General features: G+C 56.9%; 3 protein-coding genes across 5 annotated transcripts; 1 reads left to right on the top strand and 2 right to left on the bottom strand.

Annotated features, from left to right (window-relative positions):
• The first annotated feature begins 1,889 nt into the window (after positions 1–1,889).
• Positions 1,890–7,423, top strand: ATG4D (autophagy related 4D cysteine peptidase). The gene is made up of 10 exons (XM_003413091.3): positions 1,890–2,136; positions 2,686–2,769; positions 2,850–3,023; positions 3,320–3,596; positions 3,670–3,734; positions 4,898–5,028; positions 6,111–6,189; positions 6,257–6,333; positions 6,413–6,532; positions 7,241–7,423. The coding sequence occupies exons 1-10, from the start codon at positions 1,905–1,907 to the stop codon at positions 7,421–7,423; spliced, it is 1,422 nt and encodes a 473-aa protein (XP_003413139.2). The 5' UTR covers positions 1,890–1,904.
• Positions 7,424–8,043: 620 nt separating this feature from the next.
• KRI1 (KRI1 homolog) lies at positions 8,044–16,166 on the bottom strand. Of its 3 annotated transcripts, none has more exons than XM_003413373.4 (19): positions 16,042–16,166; positions 15,846–15,919; positions 15,175–15,280; positions 14,734–14,839; positions 14,462–14,516; positions 14,333–14,382; positions 13,953–14,049; positions 13,800–13,877; positions 13,319–13,449; positions 12,649–12,775; positions 12,447–12,542; positions 12,187–12,357; positions 10,822–10,897; positions 10,640–10,728; positions 10,426–10,549; positions 10,212–10,342; positions 9,135–9,199; positions 8,947–9,042; positions 8,044–8,383 (listed from the first exon to the last, which is right to left on the bottom strand). In XM_003413373.4, exons 1-19 carry the CDS (start codon positions 16,133–16,135, stop codon positions 8,044–8,046), a joined length of 2,106 nt encoding a protein of 701 aa, XP_003413421.1. In that variant the 5' UTR covers positions 16,136–16,166. The 3 variants fall into 3 exon arrangements, with proteins under 3 accessions (XP_003413421.1, XP_010591658.1, XP_064136722.1); XM_010593356.3 differs by having other exon boundaries at positions 14,734–14,836; positions 16,042–16,165; XM_064280652.1 differs by lacking the exon at positions 16,042–16,166 and having other exon boundaries at positions 14,734–15,542; positions 15,846–15,861.
• A 325-nt stretch (positions 16,167–16,491) lies between these two features.
• CDKN2D (cyclin dependent kinase inhibitor 2D) lies at positions 16,492–18,919 on the bottom strand. The gene is made up of 2 exons (XM_003413090.3): positions 18,534–18,919; positions 16,492–17,518 (listed from the first exon to the last, which is right to left on the bottom strand). The coding sequence occupies exons 1-2, from the start codon at positions 18,672–18,674 to the stop codon at positions 17,159–17,161; spliced, it is 501 nt and encodes a 166-aa protein (XP_003413138.1). The 5' UTR covers positions 18,675–18,919; the 3' UTR covers positions 16,492–17,158.
• Positions 18,920–19,810: the final 891 nt, after the last annotated feature.

The raw sequence follows: 19,810 nt of genomic DNA on the forward strand, positions 1-19,810 counted from the left end.
AGGGAGGGCCATGTGAATATCCCTTCTAGGCCAGCAGAGGGAACAACAAGTGCAAAAACCCTGAGGCAGGCCTGTGCCTGGTGAGTTTGAAAAAGGAGGCCAATGTGACTGGTGGGGAGTGAGTGAGGTAAAGTCAGGGAGGTGATCAGCCTTTCAGTATGGGGACTTGGTAGAGCCTCCAGGGTCATTCTTTGTCCTTTGGTGCCTTCTTCACAATCCACCAAACCAAAATCAAACCAGTTGCCGTCCAGTTGATTCTGACTCATGGTGACCCCGTGTGTGTCCAAGTGAAACTGTGCTTCATAGGGTTTTCAGTGGCTGATTTTTCAGAAGTAGATAGCCAGGCCTTTTTCCTGAAGCACCTCTGGGTGGACTTGAACCTCCAACCTTTTGGTTGACAGCTAAGTATTAACTCTTTGCACAACCTGCACCCTCACCCACATCCTCAACAACTTACTTCAGCAGGCTGAGGACAGAGCCCGTGGGCTGGCCACAAGCGACCACCCTCCTTGTCCTTCACAGTGTCATTACATTGTCATCAGGTCTTCGAGGGCATGGTTATCCTTGCTGAGCCCTGACTGTGTCTCAGGGAGCTTGGGTGGCACAAGCAGTTGTCGATCTGCAGCTAAGCTAAAGGCTGGCATTTTAAACCCGCCCAGCGCCGCCCCTCGGAAGAGAGGCCTGGGCAAACTGCTTCTGCCAGAATTGTGTTATTGCTAATTGCCTTCAGTTCTGATTCATGGTGACCCCATGTGTGCTGAGTAGGACTACTCCGTTGGGCTTTCAAAGCTGTGACCTTTTGGAAGCAGATTGCCAGACCTGTTTTCTGAAGCACCGCTGGGGTTGCCAGTAGTCAGTATACTCCAGGGCAGCTCACAACAACTGTCTCAAATGCTGCCGTAAGTGCTTTACATCCATGAACTCAGCTTCTCCTCCCAGCATCGCTATGAGCTAGATACATTTAAAAGTTTTTACAGCTTTATTGAGGTATAATCGACATATAATAAACCGCACACATTTCAGGCGTACAGTTGGATGAGTTTTCACACCCGTGAAACCACCACAATTCACACATATCCACCACCCCCACAAGTTTCCTTGTGCACGTTCTAGAGTTTTATATAAATGGATTAGTTACAGTATATGCTCTTTTTTGTCTGGTTTCTTTCCGCTGACATAAGTATTATGAGGTTGATCCATGTTGCTGTGTGTGTTCGGACCCCATTTCTCACAGGGGAAAACTCAGGCACAGAGGAGCGCGGTTTGCCCTGGCTCACAGAGCTGAGAAGGACACCGCAGGATTTGAACCCCAACCAAGACGGGCTCTGCCTGGGTTGCTAGCCCGCGAGGGGCGCTGTGGGCCGGCCGTGCGCCTTCCTGCCGGGGATGCCTGGTATTGCACCGGGCCGACACGGGCAGGTGCAAACGCAGCCCAGGCCCGGCTGGGCAGGCTGCCTCAGCGCGCAGGCGGGGCAGTCCCAGGGGTGGGGCCCGGGGCGGGGCCTTCTGGCCTCTGAGGCCTCCGATAAGGGCCTGCAGGGGCTCGGGGGGCGCGCCTGGGCTGAGTGATAAGGCGAGAGGGGCAGGGGGGACGCACCGCGATAAAGCGCCGGGGCTTGGGCCCCAGCGGACGACCCGGGACCGGGAGACGGGGAACCCAGCTGGGGGCCGGGGCGGGGCGTAGGCCTCGCCACGCCCACCTCCATCCGGGCGTTTTAGCCGCTCGAATGGCCGCGACAGCGGCAGCGTCCCGGGCCGGGGCTGGGCGCCTGGCAGCCGGGTCGCGGGCCGAGTAGCGCCTGCCGTGGCCCCGTGTCAGCGGAGAGCCCTGGGGCGCGGCGGACAGGGCGGGAGTGGCGGCCGCAGCCCCCACCTGGGCCTCGGTCCGCCCTCCCGGCGCGTCCATGAACTCGGTGTCGCCGGCCGCCGCGCAGTACCGGAGCGGGAGCCCGGAGGACGCGCGCCGCCCCGAGAGCCGCAGGCCGCGGGGCCCCCGACTCCCGGACCCCAGCAGCCTAGGGCCCTCCGGAGCCAGCGCCGCCGCCCTTGGCTGGCCCAGGACCGCCCCTGGGGAGCCAGACGAGGTGGACAAGTTTAAGACGAAGTTCCTGACGGCCTGGAACAACGTCAAGTACGGTGAGGAGGGGGAGTCGGGGAGGCTTTGGACGGAGTGGGCCTGAGGACTGGGCCCTGAGGTGGGAGAGAGCCGAGGGTTCAGCCAGACACGGGGCTTAGAGAAGAGTGGGGGCCCAGGAGAACCAGCCGGTTATAACACCGTTTTTTTCTCCAGTGAGTCACCTGTGGGTCCCCGCCCTGCCTAGCTCAGGGCGGACCTGTGGGAAGCTGGAACAGGGAATGTATTTTCAAGTCATCTCCGATTGCCCCTGTGACCTTGGGCAAGCTCTTTTACTTCCCTCTGCCTCTATTTTTTCCTTCTGTAAAATGGGTACAATCAAACCAATGGCTTTTTATCTAGGAATAATGACACTCATGGGTGTTATCAGGAGCTGGGCCTTTGCTTAAGAGGAATATTGCACATATTCCCCCGAGCCACCTCTGAGATAGGAACTGGGATCGTCCTCATATCCCAGATGGGAACAGACTCACCGTGGCTGTCATAACGTATGTTGCGTGTCTCTCAAGCAAGTGCGTCATCTCGCCGGGCACTGCCCCATGTCTCCCCAGGTTGGGCCGTCAAAAGCCGGACCAGCTTTAGCAAGATTTCCAGTGTCTACCTCTGTGGCCACCGCTACCGCTTTGAAAGCGAGGGTGAGCTGGTGGCTGGGGCTAGAATGGGGGGAGGCCTTCAGGGGTATCCCTGGCTGCAGTTAACAGGCCGGCTTTCGTAGGTGACATCCAGCGTTTCCAGCGGGACTTCATGTCCCGCCTGTGGCTCACGTACCGCCGGGACTTTCCGCCGCTCGCTGGGGGCTGCCTGACCTCGGACTGCGGCTGGGGATGCATGTTACGCAGCGGGCAGATGCTGCTAGCACAGGGCTTGCTGCTGCACTTTCTGCCCAGAGGTGAGCGGTGCCAGGGGAGTGAGGGGGCACCAGGAGCACAGCGCCCACTACACATGTCAGGGGTGTTAGAACTGGTGGTGAACTACAGGGTTGAAGTCATATTAGAATTGTGTGCAGACTGAAGTTTGGAGGAAGTGAGAGTTGTGTTTATAAAGTCAGAGTTTTCAGGAATGTGAGAATTATAGTTAAAGATGGGGGATCCTGAAGCATTAGAATTGTGCGTAAAACACAAGTAAATGGGAACTGTGCCCCGCACACACCCCGGTACTGTTTGACTGTGTCCCCACTCCAACCAGACTGGACATGGGCTGAGGGCTCAGGCCTGGGCCCCCCTGAGCTGTCGGGGTCGGCCTCTCCCAGCCGGTACCGTGGCCCTGCCCGCCGGGTGCCCCCGCACTGGGCCCAGTGCACCCCAGAGCTGGAGCAGGAGCACTGGCACCGGCAGATCGTGTCCTGGTTTGCTGACCACCCCCAGGCCCCCTTTGGTCTACACCGGCTGGTGGAGCTCGGGCAGAGCTCGGGCAAGAAGGCGGGTGACTGGTATGGACCATCGCTGGTCGCCCACATCCTCAGGTGAGGGCTGCTGCAGGGAACATGGGAGCGACTGGGTACGCCCAGGAACTGAGGCCTCCCCTCCCACCCCCAGGAAGGCCGTGGAGAGCTGCTCAGAGGTCACCCGCCTGGTGGTGTATGTTTCTCAGGACTGCACAGGTAAGGTGCTGGGAAGTAGGCTCCTGGGGGTCTCACCCTGACCCAGCCACTGCCTCAGAGGCTGAAACAAGTTCTGGGGCAGAGGGACACTCAGAAAGGATTCACAGTTGCCCAGTTGCGGTGTCAAAGGTCTCTCCCCTCTGCCTCCCCCTGCAGAACCAGTAGAGAAAACTTAAGGGGCTTCTTCCTTAGTGATGGAGTAGACAACATGAGGACCTCATCCTCCCAGGTCCCACTCACTCTTCCTCTACCAATACATCTAATGTGTACGGAAGACTGGGCCCTCCACCTCCTCTGGTTATCCTGAGGGTTAGATAAACCGGTAACACAGGTAAAGCCCTTAGGGCCGTGCTGGTCAGGCAGTAAGTGTACACAGGACATGTCAGCCGTGGTTACTGTTACTCCTGCCCTCCCCCTGGCAAGCCCTGGGGGCCCAGTGGTTAAACACTCAGCTGCTAACTGGAAGGTCAGGTTTGAACCCACCAGTGGAAAAAGATGTGGCAGTCTACTTCTTTAAAGATCCTAGCTGTGGAAATCTGCGGGGCAGTTCTACTCTGTCATATAGGGTCGCTATGAGTCAAAATCAACTCAGTGGCAACGGGTATGGATTGTTATCTGGGAATCTACGAAGCCTGCAAAATTGTAGGCAATATAGTAGGTGTTTGGGACAACGTTCACTTTTCAAAGAGTGCCCCCAAAAAGGTTGAATCCACATCGCTGGGATCAGGAAAGGGGCTTAGCCAAGTAGCAAGGGAGGAGGCTGGAGAATGGGGGTGAGCAGACAGTGAACCTTGAGGAGGAGGGACATACACATGAGGGCATTCAGTTCGGGGCAGGCAGCTCGATGCTCCCATTTCCATACTGGCAAACCAAGATGCTGAGTCACCGGATGAGTCAGGCCTGGGGTTGTGGGGAAGGGTCTCTGCCTCCTTCTGGCTTTATGCTCTTGGTATAAATTCCAGGGCCTCGGTTGTCCTGTCTGTAAAATGGGGATGTCCACAGCTACCTGGAGTTACTGGGATTGTGAGGGAATTTTTTTGAAAGATGTCCTTTACTACTGACAGCAGCGACATTGCTCCCATGGGAGAGGTCAGGCCCCTGGGGTTAAGGACACCACTTGGGCTTGAAGGGTGGCGAGGTGACCTGCTCCCCTGTCCCTCCAGTGTACAAGGCGGATGTGGCACGCCTGGTGGCCAGGCCGGACCCCAAGGCCGAGTGGAAGTCTGTGGTCATCCTGGTGCCCGTGCGGCTGGGTGGCGAGACTCTCAACCCCGTGTATGTGCCCTGCGTGAAGGTGGGTGCAGCCAGGTTCCACGTCATCTCCACCTGGGAGCCCTCCGTACATTTTCATCTTGAGTTAAACCCAAAAAACCAAACCTGTTGCCATTGGGTCAATTCCAACTTATAGTGACCCTATAGGACAGAGTAGAACTGCCCCATAGGATTTCCAAGGAGCGCCTGGTGAGTTTGAACTGCCGACCTTTAGTTAGCAGCCATAGCTCTTAACCACTACATCACCAGCAGTTCAGCTTGGGCTAGGGCCCCTTTATAGTCAGTCAATCCCATCATCTGTTAATAGCTGTGGAGTACCTACTATGTGCCAGGTGCTGTCCTGGGTGCTGGGGAGACAGGACAGGTAGAAATCCCTGCCTTCTAGAAGCAGACATTCTGATGTGGGACTGACAGGCAATGGCTGGAAACTGATTGGCAGCTGTAGCATTACAGCTTGGACTCTAACAGTGAAGGGCAGATGGGAGGTGGCTGTATAGCCTAGGAAAGCCCCTCTTCAGCCAAAATGCAAATGAGAACAGCAAGGGCCAAGGCCCTGAGGTCTGGGAAGATCCCAGAGTGTTTGCATTCAGAATAAAAGCCAGAGTTTCCCCCGACAGCCCACAAATTTCTGCACATCTGCCTCTGTCACCTTTTTGGCCTCATGCCCCCACATTCATTCTGCTCCAGCCAGGCTGGTCTCCTTGCTGTTCTCAGGAAACTTCTGCCTCAGAGCCTTTGCACTTGCTATTCCCCATTTGGAGCATTCTTTTCCCAGATATGCATGGAGCTACCTCTTACCTCAAATGTGACCTTCTCAGTGAGGTCTTTCCGGAGTCCCCATCCCCGGAACACTGGTTCCCTGTTGTCTATTTTTCTCCCCAGCGTTACCTACTTCTGACACAGGAGATAACTCACTCATCTTGTTCTTTGTCCATGCTGTAATGTCAACTCCATGAGGGCGGGGGTTCTGTCCATCTTGGTTACTGCTGCCCCCCAGGGCCCAGGGCAGGGTTGGCACACAGTAGGTGCTCACTCAACATTTGTTGAGCGACTGCCTGACAGCTTCTGCCCAGAATCCTCAGCCTTTTCCTACTCTCCTTGCAGGAGCTCCTGCGTTCAGAGCTGTGCCTGGGCATCATGGGGGGCAAACCACGGCACTCGCTGTACTTCATCGGCTACCAGGGTAGGCCCCACCCTGTCCTGCCCTACCTTCCCCCTCCCTGCCCCCACTCACACCTCCCCCCCTGCAGATGACTTCCTACTCTACCTGGACCCGCACTACTGCCAGCCCAGCGTGGACGTTAGCCAGGCTGACTTCTCTCTGGAGGTGAGCTGGGATCCTGGGGCGAGTTGGGGGAAAGGGGAGAGCTGGGGTGCCCTGAGCCCCCCTTGTCTGTCTGCTCCAGTCCTTCCATTGCACCTCGCCCCGCAAGATGGCCTTCACCAAGATGGACCCAAGCTGTACCGTGGGGTTTTATGCTGGAGACAGGAAGGAGTTTGAGACACTCTGCTCGGAGCTGACCAGGGTGAGCCAGAGAGGTGGAGGGTAGGGGCAAAGGGCAGGACTGGGGGCAGAGGGAGAGGAACAGGAACCTGGAGTCCCAACAGACCTCTGGTACTACTTCCAGGTGAGACCTGGGGCTCTGAGTCCCTGTGCTAATCCAGAAAGTGATCTTATCCCCATTTCTGAAGCCCAGGGGGATGCCAAGGCAGACTACTCTTGTCAGGGCTGTTCTGCCTGCGAGCCACCAAATCCCAGCTCTAATTGGAGCAAAAAGGGGGCATGTAACTGCAAAGTCTGGAGGCACTGCTATCTTAGGGTATAGCTATATCCAGGGGCTTAGGTCACTGGACCCCTTGCTGTCTCTTGGCTCTTCTGTCATGTCTGGACTTCATCCTTGAAGTGGCAGAGACAGCTGTCATCCCCTCTGGGCAGCCATCCTTCCAGCTCAGTAGAAAGGGAGCCCTGCTTGCCCAGTAGCTGCAACAAAAGTCTCAGGGCTGCCATCATTGGCTGGCTTGGGTCACATCCTCATTACTGAGCCAATCACTGTGGTCAGAGGATGGAAGGTGCTGACTGCTGGCCTGGGTCACTGCTCTGGAGGGATGGGTCCAGGGAAAGATTGGGGCTAACTGGTGAGTCCACATAAGTGCTTCACAGACATACCTGCTAGCGTTAACAACATGTGGTTACCATGTTTGAGGCTGAGCCACCACACTCTCTCTCCTGCCAGGTCCTCAGCTCTTCTTCTGCCACAGAGAGGTACCCCATGTTCACCCTGGCCGAGGGCCACGCTCAGGACCATAGCCTGGATGACCTCTGCTCCCAGCTCTCACAGCCAACGCTTAGGCTGTCTCGCTCAGGGCGGCTCCTCAAGGCCAAACGGCCAAGCTCTGAGGACTTTGTGTTTTTATAAGGGGAGGGAAAGGGGGAGAAGATACGACACTATTTTTTTATTTATGTCATGCTAGGTGTAGGAGCATGAACTCCAGTGGTGATGGGGCATCCCCTTCTCACCCCCTGGACAAGCTGAAACCACTCCAGGAAACGGCTGGGCTGGGGCCGTTTAGCCAAGGGGTAGCCCATATGCCTGCCCCCCACCAGCCAGCCCCTCCTCACAGGGAAGGAAGGGGCTCCCGGGTACCCACTCAGGGCCTGACTCAAGTACTGTAGTTTGCACTGGACCGCCTCGCCCCCTACTGGTACTAAAGCCCCCAACCTGCCAAGAGCTGGGGGGGTGGGGGAGACTGTGGCCATTGGGGGTTAATAAAGCTATTTGACTTGAATGTGGTGGGCTGTGGCCAGGTTCAGTGTTTGAGGGATGGGGTCCAGGGTGTGTCTCAAGGTGGGGATACTTGTTAAGTTGTCAGTTTTCATACCTGTAAGATGGAAAGACTCCCTTGCCCCCAGATAGCTGTGAGGTTTTATATACCAGACTGAATGTAGCCGTCAGCAGAAGGGGGTAACTGCAGGGGCTTGATTTGAGGGGAGGCCCCCTGGGGCCCCGCCTGCCCTTGCCAGGCTCAGGGGCCACTTTTAGGGGCCACTTTTGGGCTCTCGCTGCTTCCTCTGTTGCCGACCCAGCTGGCGGAAGTGCAGCCGTTTGGGGTTGAGGCCAAAGGCCTGCAGTCTCTGGCGGCTGAACTCACGCCCTCCAAGTGTCACTGTGGGACCCAGCAGACGTGCCTTCTTGCCCTGCCTCCGCTTCTGGGGGGCTGGCTTCTCAGGGGCTGACATAGAAGCCACCTTTTCCTGTGCTGGGGGGCTCTCAGGCTGAGGCCGTTTCCCATGGGCCCCATCAGGCGCTGGCAGCTGCTGCTGCGGGCCGGCTTTGCCTCTCTGTGGCTTGCCTGTGGCTTCCGTGGGTATCTCCATCCTGGGAGAGAGAAGTGGAGGCTCAGCCCAGGCTAGTCACAATGAGACCATTCCTACTCACACATCCCCCATTGTACAGGTAAGGAAAAATGAGGCTCAGAGAGGCAGCAACACAGCGATGGAGGAGCCTGCCTGGGATTCAAACCCAGGTCTGACTCCCAAGCCAGTGGTGATGCTGTAACTGGGATGCTGCCCATTCTGGTGTTTGTGCCTCGGCTCCACTAAGCTGTTCCTGTAGATGAACCTATTTTGGTTTCAGATCAACTGTGATCTTGTACAGAACAGAAGATAATGATCCTGATAACTATAGTAACAGCTAACACCTATAAGACATTTACTATTTTAATTTGTGTAACTTTACACAAATTAACTCATTTAGTCCTCACGTAATCACATAAGATAGGAACCATCTCTATGCCCATTTTATAGATGAGGAATCTGAGGGGAAGTGACTTGCCCAAGGTCACACCTCTGTGGCCCCACGGGGCTTGAACCCAGCTCTCAGGGGAAGCCTGGCTCCTCGGCCTGGGGGGCCCCAGCCCACCCCCCGCCGGCGACACTCACTCTGAGCAGAGGGACTTGAAGATCTGTCCCTTCTTTCGCGAGCTCTGGGCCTTCTGGCTGTACGCCCTCTGGTCCTGCAGCTCTTCCTGCTCCGACCTGAGGACACCCGGTGGACACGCCCGTCTGGCTGCTCGCTCTAAGAGGTACCCTGCCCACTGGCCCCTCGCGGCCCCACCCAGTCCCATCACCTGTACATGCAGGTCTTCTTCAGGGAGCACCACCGGTTCAGCTCCTTGTCGTCAGCTGCCAGGATCTGCAGAAGAGAGGGTGGGGCCATCTGCGTGAGTCCCAGGACCCCTGACCCCCTCAGCCTCAGCTGCCTGGTAAAAACAAGAGTGTAAGTACCAGCTGGCAGGGCCGTTGTGATGGCAGGAAGAACTGATTTCTGAAGCAGCTGCTCCTTTATTTTTAGGGGGAAGCCATCAAAAGGGGCAACGGGCTGTGAGGGAACCTTAGATCACATGCCCAGGAAGTAACTGATTTCATATTCCAGTTCAGGCCCAGGGGCCCCGGGAACCCTCGCCCACACACCACCGTCCAAGCAGCCTCACACAGGGCAGGGGTCTCCATGCCAGTGACTAGGTGTGCTAATTATAGGTGAGGCCCAGGTTCCCAACCCCAGTGCTGCCACCAACCCACAGGTGGACAGCCTTCAGCCAGTAGCTCCTTCCCTCCAGGCCTCAGTTTCCTCATTTATGAGGTGGGCATCCCCTCAGAACCCACTGGAAGGTCGTTGGGAGGATGACGCGAGTGAATGCAGATAGTATAAGCGCGATAAACGTCAGCTGATTATACTGACCACTAACAGCTAAATGCTCACAGCCATCATCGCTAAGGAACAGTGGGAACTCATGACCAGCAGGCAGCCTTCAAAGCGCCAGGCCCATGAGGCAAGGGCTACTATAACGCCCCTTTTATAGGTGGGCAAACTGAGGCATAGAGTTAAATCACTTGTCCCAGGTCACACATCTGGTGAGCAGCCAAGCCAGAATTTGAACCCGGGCCATCTGGCTCTAGAGCTTACCAAGTCTTACCCACTACCCTGACACTGACACACAATAATAGAAGTAATATTTACGGGGGCAGGGTGCTGTTTTAAGCCCTCACTGCACAGAAACCCTTTGAAATAGGTAATATTATTATTAGCACTATTGTTTCCAAAATGGGTAAACAGGCTGTGTCATAGCATCTCTGGGTAATGGAAATAAGCTTCTTTTTGCATGCTGGGTGTTCTCGGTGTCCCCCTGCCTGCCCAGGGCACTGACCTCCTCAGTGCTGAGCCCGAAGTCGCAAGGCACCACGGTTCGGTACTTGAAGCGACAGGGCAGGTCGTCAATAATGTCCTCATAGTCCAGCCGGTAATACTCGTCCAGGTACTCCTCAAACGTCCTGTCCCCTGCCCAGGCAGAGAGCCAGAATGCTGGGCTGTGCCAGGCCTATGGAGCCCATCCTGCCCACCCACTCACACTCAGGCCTCACCGGGGTCAAACACCGGCTTTTCCTGCCCCACAGCTGTGGCAAAAGGTGACTTGCGCTTCTTCTTGCCTGTTGAGGGGGCCTCACGCTTCTTCCGCGGCTGGCTGGGGTCATAGTCAGCGTCCATCTGTTGGGACACACTGGTCAGGTCAGTCTCTTGGGGCCCCTGGGGCCCTGAGATCCTCCCCAGGCCCCCTCCCCAGCCCGTGGCACCTACATTGAAGTCAGGATCCTCACAGTGTAGCTCTTGTTGGCCCCAAGCACCGTCCTGCTCTGGCCCATTCCATGTGTCCCAGTTCCAGTCGTCTGGTCCCAGAGACAACAGTCAGGTGGGGTCAGGACAAGACCTCAGGCTTCAGGCCCAGTGCCCCCCACTACCTGGTGCCCCGCTGCCCTCACCTTCAAGCCCTTCCTCTTCCTCAAATTGTGGCTTCTCTTTCTCCATGGTGCCATAGTACTCGTCCCCAAAGCATTTCTGCAGGGTCAGGAGAGTAGGAGGGTCAGCAGAGCCCGCTCAGGACAGAGGAGCTCAGCAAGGCTTTGAGCCTGGCCCTGCCCCCCACAATGCCAACATCCTCCTGCACATTCTGGGGTTCCCCAGCATCCTCAGGACTTAGTTCCTGATTTGAGGTGAGCCCTGGGTGTCACCACCCCTTCTTGGGCTCGTCTTACCACACCCGCTCCCCTGCTCTCTACCCTCTGCTGTGCTGGCCGCCATTGGTTCCACAGACCCACGGTTCTATCCCTCCCTACACGCCCTTGCCCATGTGGTACTCCCTGCTTGGTGCACACATCCTCTCTCTGACTGGTTAAGTGCTACACAGGCCTCTGTTCTTTATCTTTGCTGCCTGTCCTTTCCTCCCAAGCCTGCCCTAACCCCCCCTCCATCACCCTTGACAATGCCCACTCAGGGGACTCCTCGAAGATGCCATCTCTCCCTGCACGTCCCTCTTACCACACAGACACCTCTGGTTCTAACTATACAATTACGTGCCTGTCACTGTGAGTGCTGGAAGGGCAAGGACTGCTGTGCTATATGGGGCTTGGGAAACAGTAGGTGCTCAATGAATGTTACATCAGTCTTTGCCACTCTTGAGGCTGTGCCAGGGCCCCTGCTGGACCCCCAGCATCCAGCAGGGGCCTGGTAGAGATACACGTTGCTAACCAAGCCACTTATTAAGCACCTACTATACGCCCAAGCGTGGACTGCATCTCCCTGCATTTTCACAATCACCCTGAGAGGCAAGAACTATCCTGTTAAGAAAAAACCGAAGCGCAGGGCAAGAAGCAGCTAGAAGTGAAGGCTGAACTCCCAACTCCACAACACCCACTCATTCCAGTTTTCGCCTGACACATCTACACATCCTCCAGTCTCCTTTCCCAACCTCCCAGGCTCGATCAGGCATCTCTTTTGGGCTCTTATTGCCCCCACTGCTTCTCCATCACCTTGTGCTTTCATGGCCTAATGATGTATTCTCCCAACTACAACAATAAACGTTAACAGCTCAAAAACTGAGTTTAAAGGAGACACAGTAACCCACTGTTCCTCAAACGCTTTCCTCTTAAGCTTTTTATGTGTGTTCATTCCAATCTGTGCTTACCCAATCCCTGCACTAGCGCGATGCTTAAACCCACTTTACAGACAGGGCAACTAGTGCAGAGAGGTCAAGCCACTTCTGAGGTCACACAGTCAGGAAACAACTCAATTCCAGAGCCAGCCCCGAGAACTCGCTATGTAGCCGAGCCGGGGCACAGAAGGCACACCTGCATGAGCTGGTCATGCCGGGCGGGGTCGAAGTCGTCCTCAAGGTCCTGCTCCTCCAAGCCCAGCGTCTCATTGCCCGTGACCTGCCGCAGCTTCTCCAGCTTGGCCATTATCTCTTTCCTCTTTAGGTTCTTCAGCTGTTTGAGCTCCTCCTGTTTCTTGGCTTTCTCCTGCGGGTGGCAGGCAAGAGGCAGAGGGAGGGCATGGGCTTTCCCTGTTGGCCAGGTGGCCCTTCCCAGCATGGCACCTCCATACTCACCCTCCTTTTTCGCTCCCGCGTCTCTTCCCTCTTCTCCTTCCTGCGTTCATCTTTGCGGCGCACAGAGGACACGATGCTGCGTGGGTAGGTCTTGACCTGTGGGCAGCAGAGGGACCCAGAGCGCCCACAGAGATAACTGCCAGGTTCCTGGGCCTGGACCTCACGTGCCCAGTCCTCCCCCAGCCCAGCCCTGGCCACGCACCACAGCTGAGTCTGGTTCCTCAAAGCGAAAGTTGTACTTGTGCTCAAAGTCCTCCTGCTTCTTCAGAAACAGCTCACCCTCGTCCGAGGAGTCATCCACAGCCAGCTGTACCACGGGCCCAGGGGGCCTGAGGGATGAGGTGGGGCAGGGCTGGGGGTCAGCCAAGCTAGGTGGGGCTGCTCACTCCTGCATTCCTGTATACCAGACGCTGTTCCAAGTGCTTTACAAGGATTAACTCATTTATCCTCACAAGAACCCTATGAGGAGGCCATTAATAACCCCATTTTACAGATGGGAAAACTGAGGCACAGGTGTTTAGCAGCAGGGCCAAGATTTGAACTAGTGCCACCTGACTCTAGGGGCCACACTCCATGGTTCTCCCCTAGAGAGACTTTGTCCACTACCATCTGTGTGAAACAATGAACTCACGCTGCTCTTGTTCTTCTGGCTTACACTTGCTGGGAAGATCCTGGGACAGGGACTAGAGATCCAGGACCCTGGGGGACACCCTTAGAGAGGGGCTGGGATCAGACTGGGAGGAGGATGGCTTGGGCTGGCCACCCTTTTCAACTTTTCATTTTTTTAACCATGTTCATGAATTACCTATTCACAAATCTACATGGGAAACTCTCTTCAGATCCTCAGGCCCTGGGAAGACATTGGGGCTCACCTTTCCTCCTCCTTTTCCTCCTCTCCGTCCTCATCTTCCTCCTCCTCGTAGCGTTTGTTGAGAATATAATCCCGCAGGAATCGCTCCCCTTCGTCCAGCTCAGGGTTGTTCCAATAGTCCTTGAGGTGGGTCTAGGAGTGGAGATGTAGACCCCAGGTTGGGGCATAGGGCCGCATCATCCCTGCCCGTAGGGGAGCAGGGAGGGAGGGCAGCCATGGGCACCAAGGGGATTTAGGTAACTGAAATGTCCTAGCCAGCGTATGAAGTAGGTGGAATTATCCCCATTTTATAGATGTAGAAACTCAGATCCAGAGACAGACCCACCCAACTAGAGTTGACACAGGAATCTGGGCATCAGAGTATGTGCTCTTGGCCACCCTCTCGAGGGCTGGTTTCCAGACAAGGGTTGGCAGTGGACTGGTGATGGAATGGAGGTGGACCATGCTGTTCAGCCCGTCAGTAACTGAGCATGAGAACTCACCAGTTCTTTCAGGGTCTCAGGGTTCTCAACCTCCTTCTGCCCCTTCAGCCACTCGACATAGTCGGCCTCCTCCTGGGCCTAGGGGAAGGCCAGCGCTGAGGGTCTGCTCGAGCCCCAGCCCCCACTCAGCCCTGGTCCGGTCCCAGCACCCACTTTCTCCTCCCTGGTTTTAGCACGTTTCTGCAGCAACCCAGAGCCACCGTCTCCAGCGCTGTCCTCATCCTCACTGTCCTCCACAAACATCCGGAAGCTGTCCAAGGGAGACAACACGCCTCAGGGCAGGCAGGATGGACCCCGCCCGCTGCCCCAGGATCAATCCCGTTACTAAGTCCTGAGCTAACCTCATGACGGGCTCACAGCGCTGCTGTGACAGACATCATTATTAACCCCATTTGGTAGACAAGGAAACCAAAGCACCGAGAGAACAAAGTTACACAGTTGGTAAGTGGCAGAGGTGGAAATGAGCCCAGATCCATCCAACCCCAGAGCCTCAGCTCTTACCTGCTTGGCCCCCTCACCTGGCCCAGGCTCACCTTTCCTTAAGCTGTTTCTGTTCCTCCACGTAACTTTGGGACAAAGTTTGCTGCAGAGGAGAGATTAGCGTGAGCTTCAGGCCTGGTCCTGGGCCCTGCAGCCCCCTATCCGGCCTCCACCCCACCTACCTGATGTCTCTGATCAAAGGCCTCCCCATCTGAGTTCTCCTCATCAACATATTTCCTGTGCAGAGAGGGGTGGGGGCTTCAGAATATACTCTCCATGACTCTTCTGACCCAGGGGGTGGGGAGCTATTACAAGCAGCTGGGGGACCAACACAGGTGTGGATGGATCACTGAGGATCTTGTTCTCAGGGGCCTCCTAAATTTGGGGGGCTTCCCCAAGACCCCTGTGTGTCCCCCTGCCCTGGGAAGACAGGCATGTCAGGCTCTCTTCTCACCCTTCTTTCTCCAAGATAACCTTCCTCTCGTAGTCCTTCAGGTACATGGGCCGCACCTTCTTCTGCTTCTCCACAGCTGCTGACTCCTCACTCTCTGAGGATGCTGCTGCGGGCCACCCAAAAATACCTGCCATCACCCACAACCCCCTTCCTTCCCCTGCAGAGGATGGCACAGGGCAGTGCCAGGGTCAAACAGCTGTTGAACAAAGCCATCAATTCCCAGATGTAAAATAGGTACCATAACTGCTGTTACTTTGTGGGGTTGTGATCATTCAACAACTAATTTACACTTTGAACAGCTCCCGACAAACAGTACGTGCTAAACAAATGTTAACTACTGCTGTCATTAACAACAGATAGCAACCTAAAACACTCTGCTAAGCACAGGTAACTTAAAACTATTCATTAAGGGGTCACAATCATCTACAAAGCAATGAGAACCTGTTCTCTGGTAAAAGGTTGCATTCTCCTGATAAATGCGGGGGTCCTTCTTCTTCAACAAGGAGAGAGTCCTGTAAAAGTCCCGCTCCTGCTGGGGGTCGAATTCCTAAGGCAGAAAAAAAGGGCAAAAGACAGATTTCAGAAGAGACGTGGTGAGAGTCCTAGTGGGAGCTGGTGATGGGGGCAGGAAGCAGCAGATCAGAGGATGCTTCCTAGAAAAGAGTAAGGACTGATAACATGGCAGGTGGGTAGTGACAGCGCATGGGGGGTGCTCACTGAGGCCAGGAAGAAGATGCGGGCTGATGCGGGGAGAAGCTGGATGCCTCGCATGGCAGAGGGGTGCCCCACTTAGGGGACAGAGTCGGACACTGAGAAATAGAGAAGTCGTTAGACTCTTGGCGGTGAGGACCAGAAGGGGGATCCTGGGAGATAGAAGGGTGACACCCCACACGCCAGGGTGGGCAGGTGGATTCGTGGAGGGGAGGTGGAGTAGGGGGTATTTGGGCACCCCCCTGGGGATAGGGAGGGAGCTGTCTGCCCCTCACGGAATTGGGGGTGGGTGGCGTCCAGATACTGTGGGGGATTGGACTCCCTAGCAAAACCGCGACGCTTCTGGGTGCGATACGGGTTGTTTGCCTCTGCATGTCTGCGATGGGGGCGTGGATGCTCACCACGCGCTCGTCACTGGAGTCGGACTCGGAGCTAGAGTCGCCGCCGCTGTCCCGGTCCCCGTAGCGATCCTTTACTGCAAGGCACAGACCGAATCTCCGCCAGTCAGTCCCGGGGAGTCATACCAAGCCCACACACACAAGCTGACCAACCGCCCTACACGCGCCGGCGCCCCGCGCGCATGCCCCCCGCACTCACGCCGCTGCAGCTCCTCGCGCTCCCGGTAGCGGCTGTACCTCGCGGCAAACGCCGCGTTCACCCGCAACGGCGACGACCCGCGCGGCTCCGGCATGGCGGCTCTTTGGTCCACTGCGCAAGCGCGACGCAGGCACCTTAAAGGGGCGGGGCTGCGTCCGGCCCGCCCACCGTGAATTTTAAGGGAGCAGAGTCCGGCCCCGCCCCCGATCCTTCCGGGACGTGGTCCTCTCTTTGGCGAAGTCCCCGCCCATCGGTCACGCCCCTGCGGGGAAGGCCGCGGCCACCGCCCATTCCCCCTACTCGGGGCTCCGGGCACCCAGCTGACATCTGGGGGCCCTTTCTCCACTCGCGGTTTCCTGCCTCCCTTCCGTTCCGACAGCGCAAACCGCTGCCCCACCCAGCTCACTCACCCCTGCTACCCTGGGAATTACCGCTCTCTCCCCTCCCTCACAGTATCGGCGCTCCGCGAGCCACCATGCCTACCCCCACAAACATCGCCATCCCAGACACAGAAATCTGAAGCCACCCTCGCTGTGGTCATACTCAAGTCTTAATTTAATGGATAAAAACATTAAATTATCACACTGAACAATTTCTTCAATAAAGCTTAATAAATAGAATCTATTTTTTCAACACTGTACAAGAGACTGGATAACAGGCTTTCAACAAAATATAGATGAATTCATGCCACCCCTTTATGGATTTGGAACTCTGCCCCCACCCCATGTCCAAAGCAGTGCGCACCCTTCTGGTCTCTGGGCGCAGTCGGCCGAGGTCGCCAGGTGCCAGGAAACTTGGTGGCGATGACCCGATGACCTCACTCCGGGGCTGGGTCTTTAACGCTCTGCCCTGGTCTGGTCTGCAGCCCCAGCAGCCTGGGGCGCGGAGGAAACTGAACCGTTTAGGTGGCTTTTGCATGCAGGAGCCCCACTCTTTCCAACACACCAAAAGGGGTGAGAAAAACAAACGAGAAACGCCCCCCAAACACACACACACCCAGAAATCAACACCAGCAAGCCACAAACTGGCGCCCCTCCCCCTCAACACTGGACAGTAGGAGTAAGAGGAGAAAGTGTTTCTTCCCTCCTCTTCAGAGATGTGCTCAGTGAAATCCTGGTCACAGTGGGGCCACCAAGTGCCCTTGCAGGATGTCCATGAGGTCCCGAGCCCCTCTCTGCTGCGCCAGCTCCAGGGGCGTGAGCCCCCTGGCGTCCCGGTGATGGAGATCAGACTCAGCAGCCAGGAAGCTGACCACCGCGGCGTGACCCTCCCGCACCGCCAGATGGATTGGGAGTGCCCCGGTGCCATCAGGCGTGTTGACATCGGCGCCATGTTCCACTAGGACCTTCAGGGTGTCCAGGAATCCAGTGCGAGCTGCATCGTGGGCTGGAGTGGTGCCAGAGACATCCTGGACGTTGGGGCTGGCCCCTTGCTTCAGCAGCTCCAGGGCGATGGTGGGACTGCCGAACATCATGACCTGTGTGGGGCAGAGGGTGAGGGGTTCCCCCAAGGAAGGGGACCCAGAAAAGGGGGTCCCAGGAGAGAGAAGGGTCTTCCAAGAGCAGGAAGGAGGCCTGTTCCAGAAAAGGAGTCCTTTAGGGAACAGGAAAAATCCCAGGGAACACAGCCCTAGGGGGAGCTTTTTGAGACCCCAGAGAACAAGACCTTCTGGGAAAAGGAACCCCAAGGAGCTAGGCATTGCCCTAAGGATAAAATGAAAACTTCCTAGGGAATAAGCCCTATGGCAACTTTCAAGGAACCTAAGTTTCTTCCTAAGAAACTGGAGACGACCACCAACACCCCACTCCACCCCGGAAATAGGATAGTATAAGGAAATATGAAACCTCTTCCAGAAATGGGCCCTCAAAGAACCTGACAGCCCTCTCAAGGGAAAGGGGGATGTCCAGGTAATTTGAATCGCCTTCTCCAGGGAATATTCCCCCGCAATATAATGGGGATGCTGTCCATATTATCTCGAGAAATTGAATCCCCCATAAAATGTCCCCCAGAGAATAAGGGACAATCCGAAACCATTCCGCTATTGGGGGAATCTGCAAACCCCCGCAGGGCTGGAGACCTCCAAGTAACCGGATACCTCTCAGAGAACTCCCCCCCGAGAAAATGGGGATGCCCTGGAAACATGAAACCCTCCTTCTGGAGATCGCCTCCCCCAGAGGTAGGGGAGCACCCCAAAACCAGAGCCGTCCCCATGAAACCGTGACCCAAAGATGTTGAACCCCCACTAAAAAAGGTCCTCCTCAGGGAAAGTGAATGCCGCTCACCCAGGGAACAAGGAATCCTCCAGAGAAGATGGAGAACCCTCCCCCTTCTCCCAACCTTACCCTCCCCTCCCATGAAAGGGGACCTCAGAGAGCAGCGTCAGCCCAGTGAAGGAGGAAAAGCCCCCAGTCAGGTCCCTCCAGGTCCAGCCGACGAGGGTCAGGGGTCGGGGGGCCGCGTCCTCTCCCCGCTCCGGGCCGGCCCGGCCTCACCTGCAGCGCCGTCTTGCCGAAGCGGTTCAGGGCGTCGGGGTGCATCAGCTCGCGGTGCAGAAGGCGGCGCACCTCCTGCACGTCGCCCCGGGCCGCTGCCCCGCTCAGTCGGTCGCCGGCATGGACCTCCTCCAGCAGCATGTCGATGCTGGCTGCCTGCGAAGCCCCCCGCCCCACAGCGGCTGGTCAGCGCGGGGGAGTCCGTGAGCGCCGGCCAAGCAGCCTTCCCAGGGCCTGGCCGCCGTGGCTCGGCCTGCGTGATGCTCCCAGCTCAGCTCGCAGGTCTGGAGCTCCTGCGCGACCCCCAAGCTCCCGCACGGCTCCTCCCTCTGTCAGCCGGCGAGTGGCGAGGGGCTAGGAGCCGGGCCCAACCCTCCTTGGCCCAAAGGACTCAGCTCGGCGCCCGCCCCTTGGGGGCCGGGTCTCCCCCCTACTTACCCACCCTCCTCCTCGACGGGCGGGGTCTGCTCTGAGCCGGCGCCGCCGTCGCCGCCGAGCCGGCCCCCCGGGGGGCGGAGCCACGGCGCTCGCTGCCCCGCCCCGAACACCGCCGTTTTGTTTTTTTACGAACTCGCTACAATGTAGCCAGGCAGAGCTGCCCGGCGCGCGACCCTGCGGCGCCCCGCCCACGAGCCCCTCGCAACCAATGGTCGTGAGTCGCCGGGGGGGTTTCGTGCTCTGGCGTGGAAGGTGTCGCTTCTGATTGGTCCGGACGCGGCAACCGTAGGCCGCTGGCAGTGGCGGGGTTTTCGGTTTTCAAACGCGCCTGGCGGGCGGGAAAGAGGGCCGGTTTAACTGACCCAGCGAAGAAAGGTCAGGGGCAGGGTAACGCGGGCTGCGCCGGGACCTCGGCACCTGGGCGGGGGGAAAGGAGGCAGGGCTGGGGCCGCCTAGCCCGGGATTCCACCTTTCGGTCACGCGATTAGCGTTTTGGGTGGCGTAGAGGTTAAGTACTACGGCTGCTAACCAAGAGTTCAGCAGTTCGAACCCGCCAGACGCTCCTTGGAAACTCTTAGGGCAGTTCTACTCTGTTCTATAGGGTCGCTATGAGTCGGAATCGACTCCACGGCAGTGGGTTTGGATGTGCTGAGCACTATTTCATTCATTCCCCACTGTGCACTGCAGCGGAACTTTTTAGGGGGAAGCGCACACAATGAAATTCAGTCATTTTAGGTAGCGTCGAGCACCGTGACAGAAGTAAAACGATGAAATGGGGTGGGTGAGGAAGGACTCACGTTCTGGATTCAACAGCCCACGAGCCTAGGAGGAGAGTCGTG

Source organism: Loxodonta africana, chromosome 3, assembly GCF_030014295.1.
Source record: "Loxodonta africana isolate mLoxAfr1 chromosome 3, mLoxAfr1.hap2, whole genome shotgun sequence".
Lineage (NCBI taxonomy): Eukaryota > Metazoa > Chordata > Mammalia > Proboscidea > Elephantidae > Loxodonta > Loxodonta africana.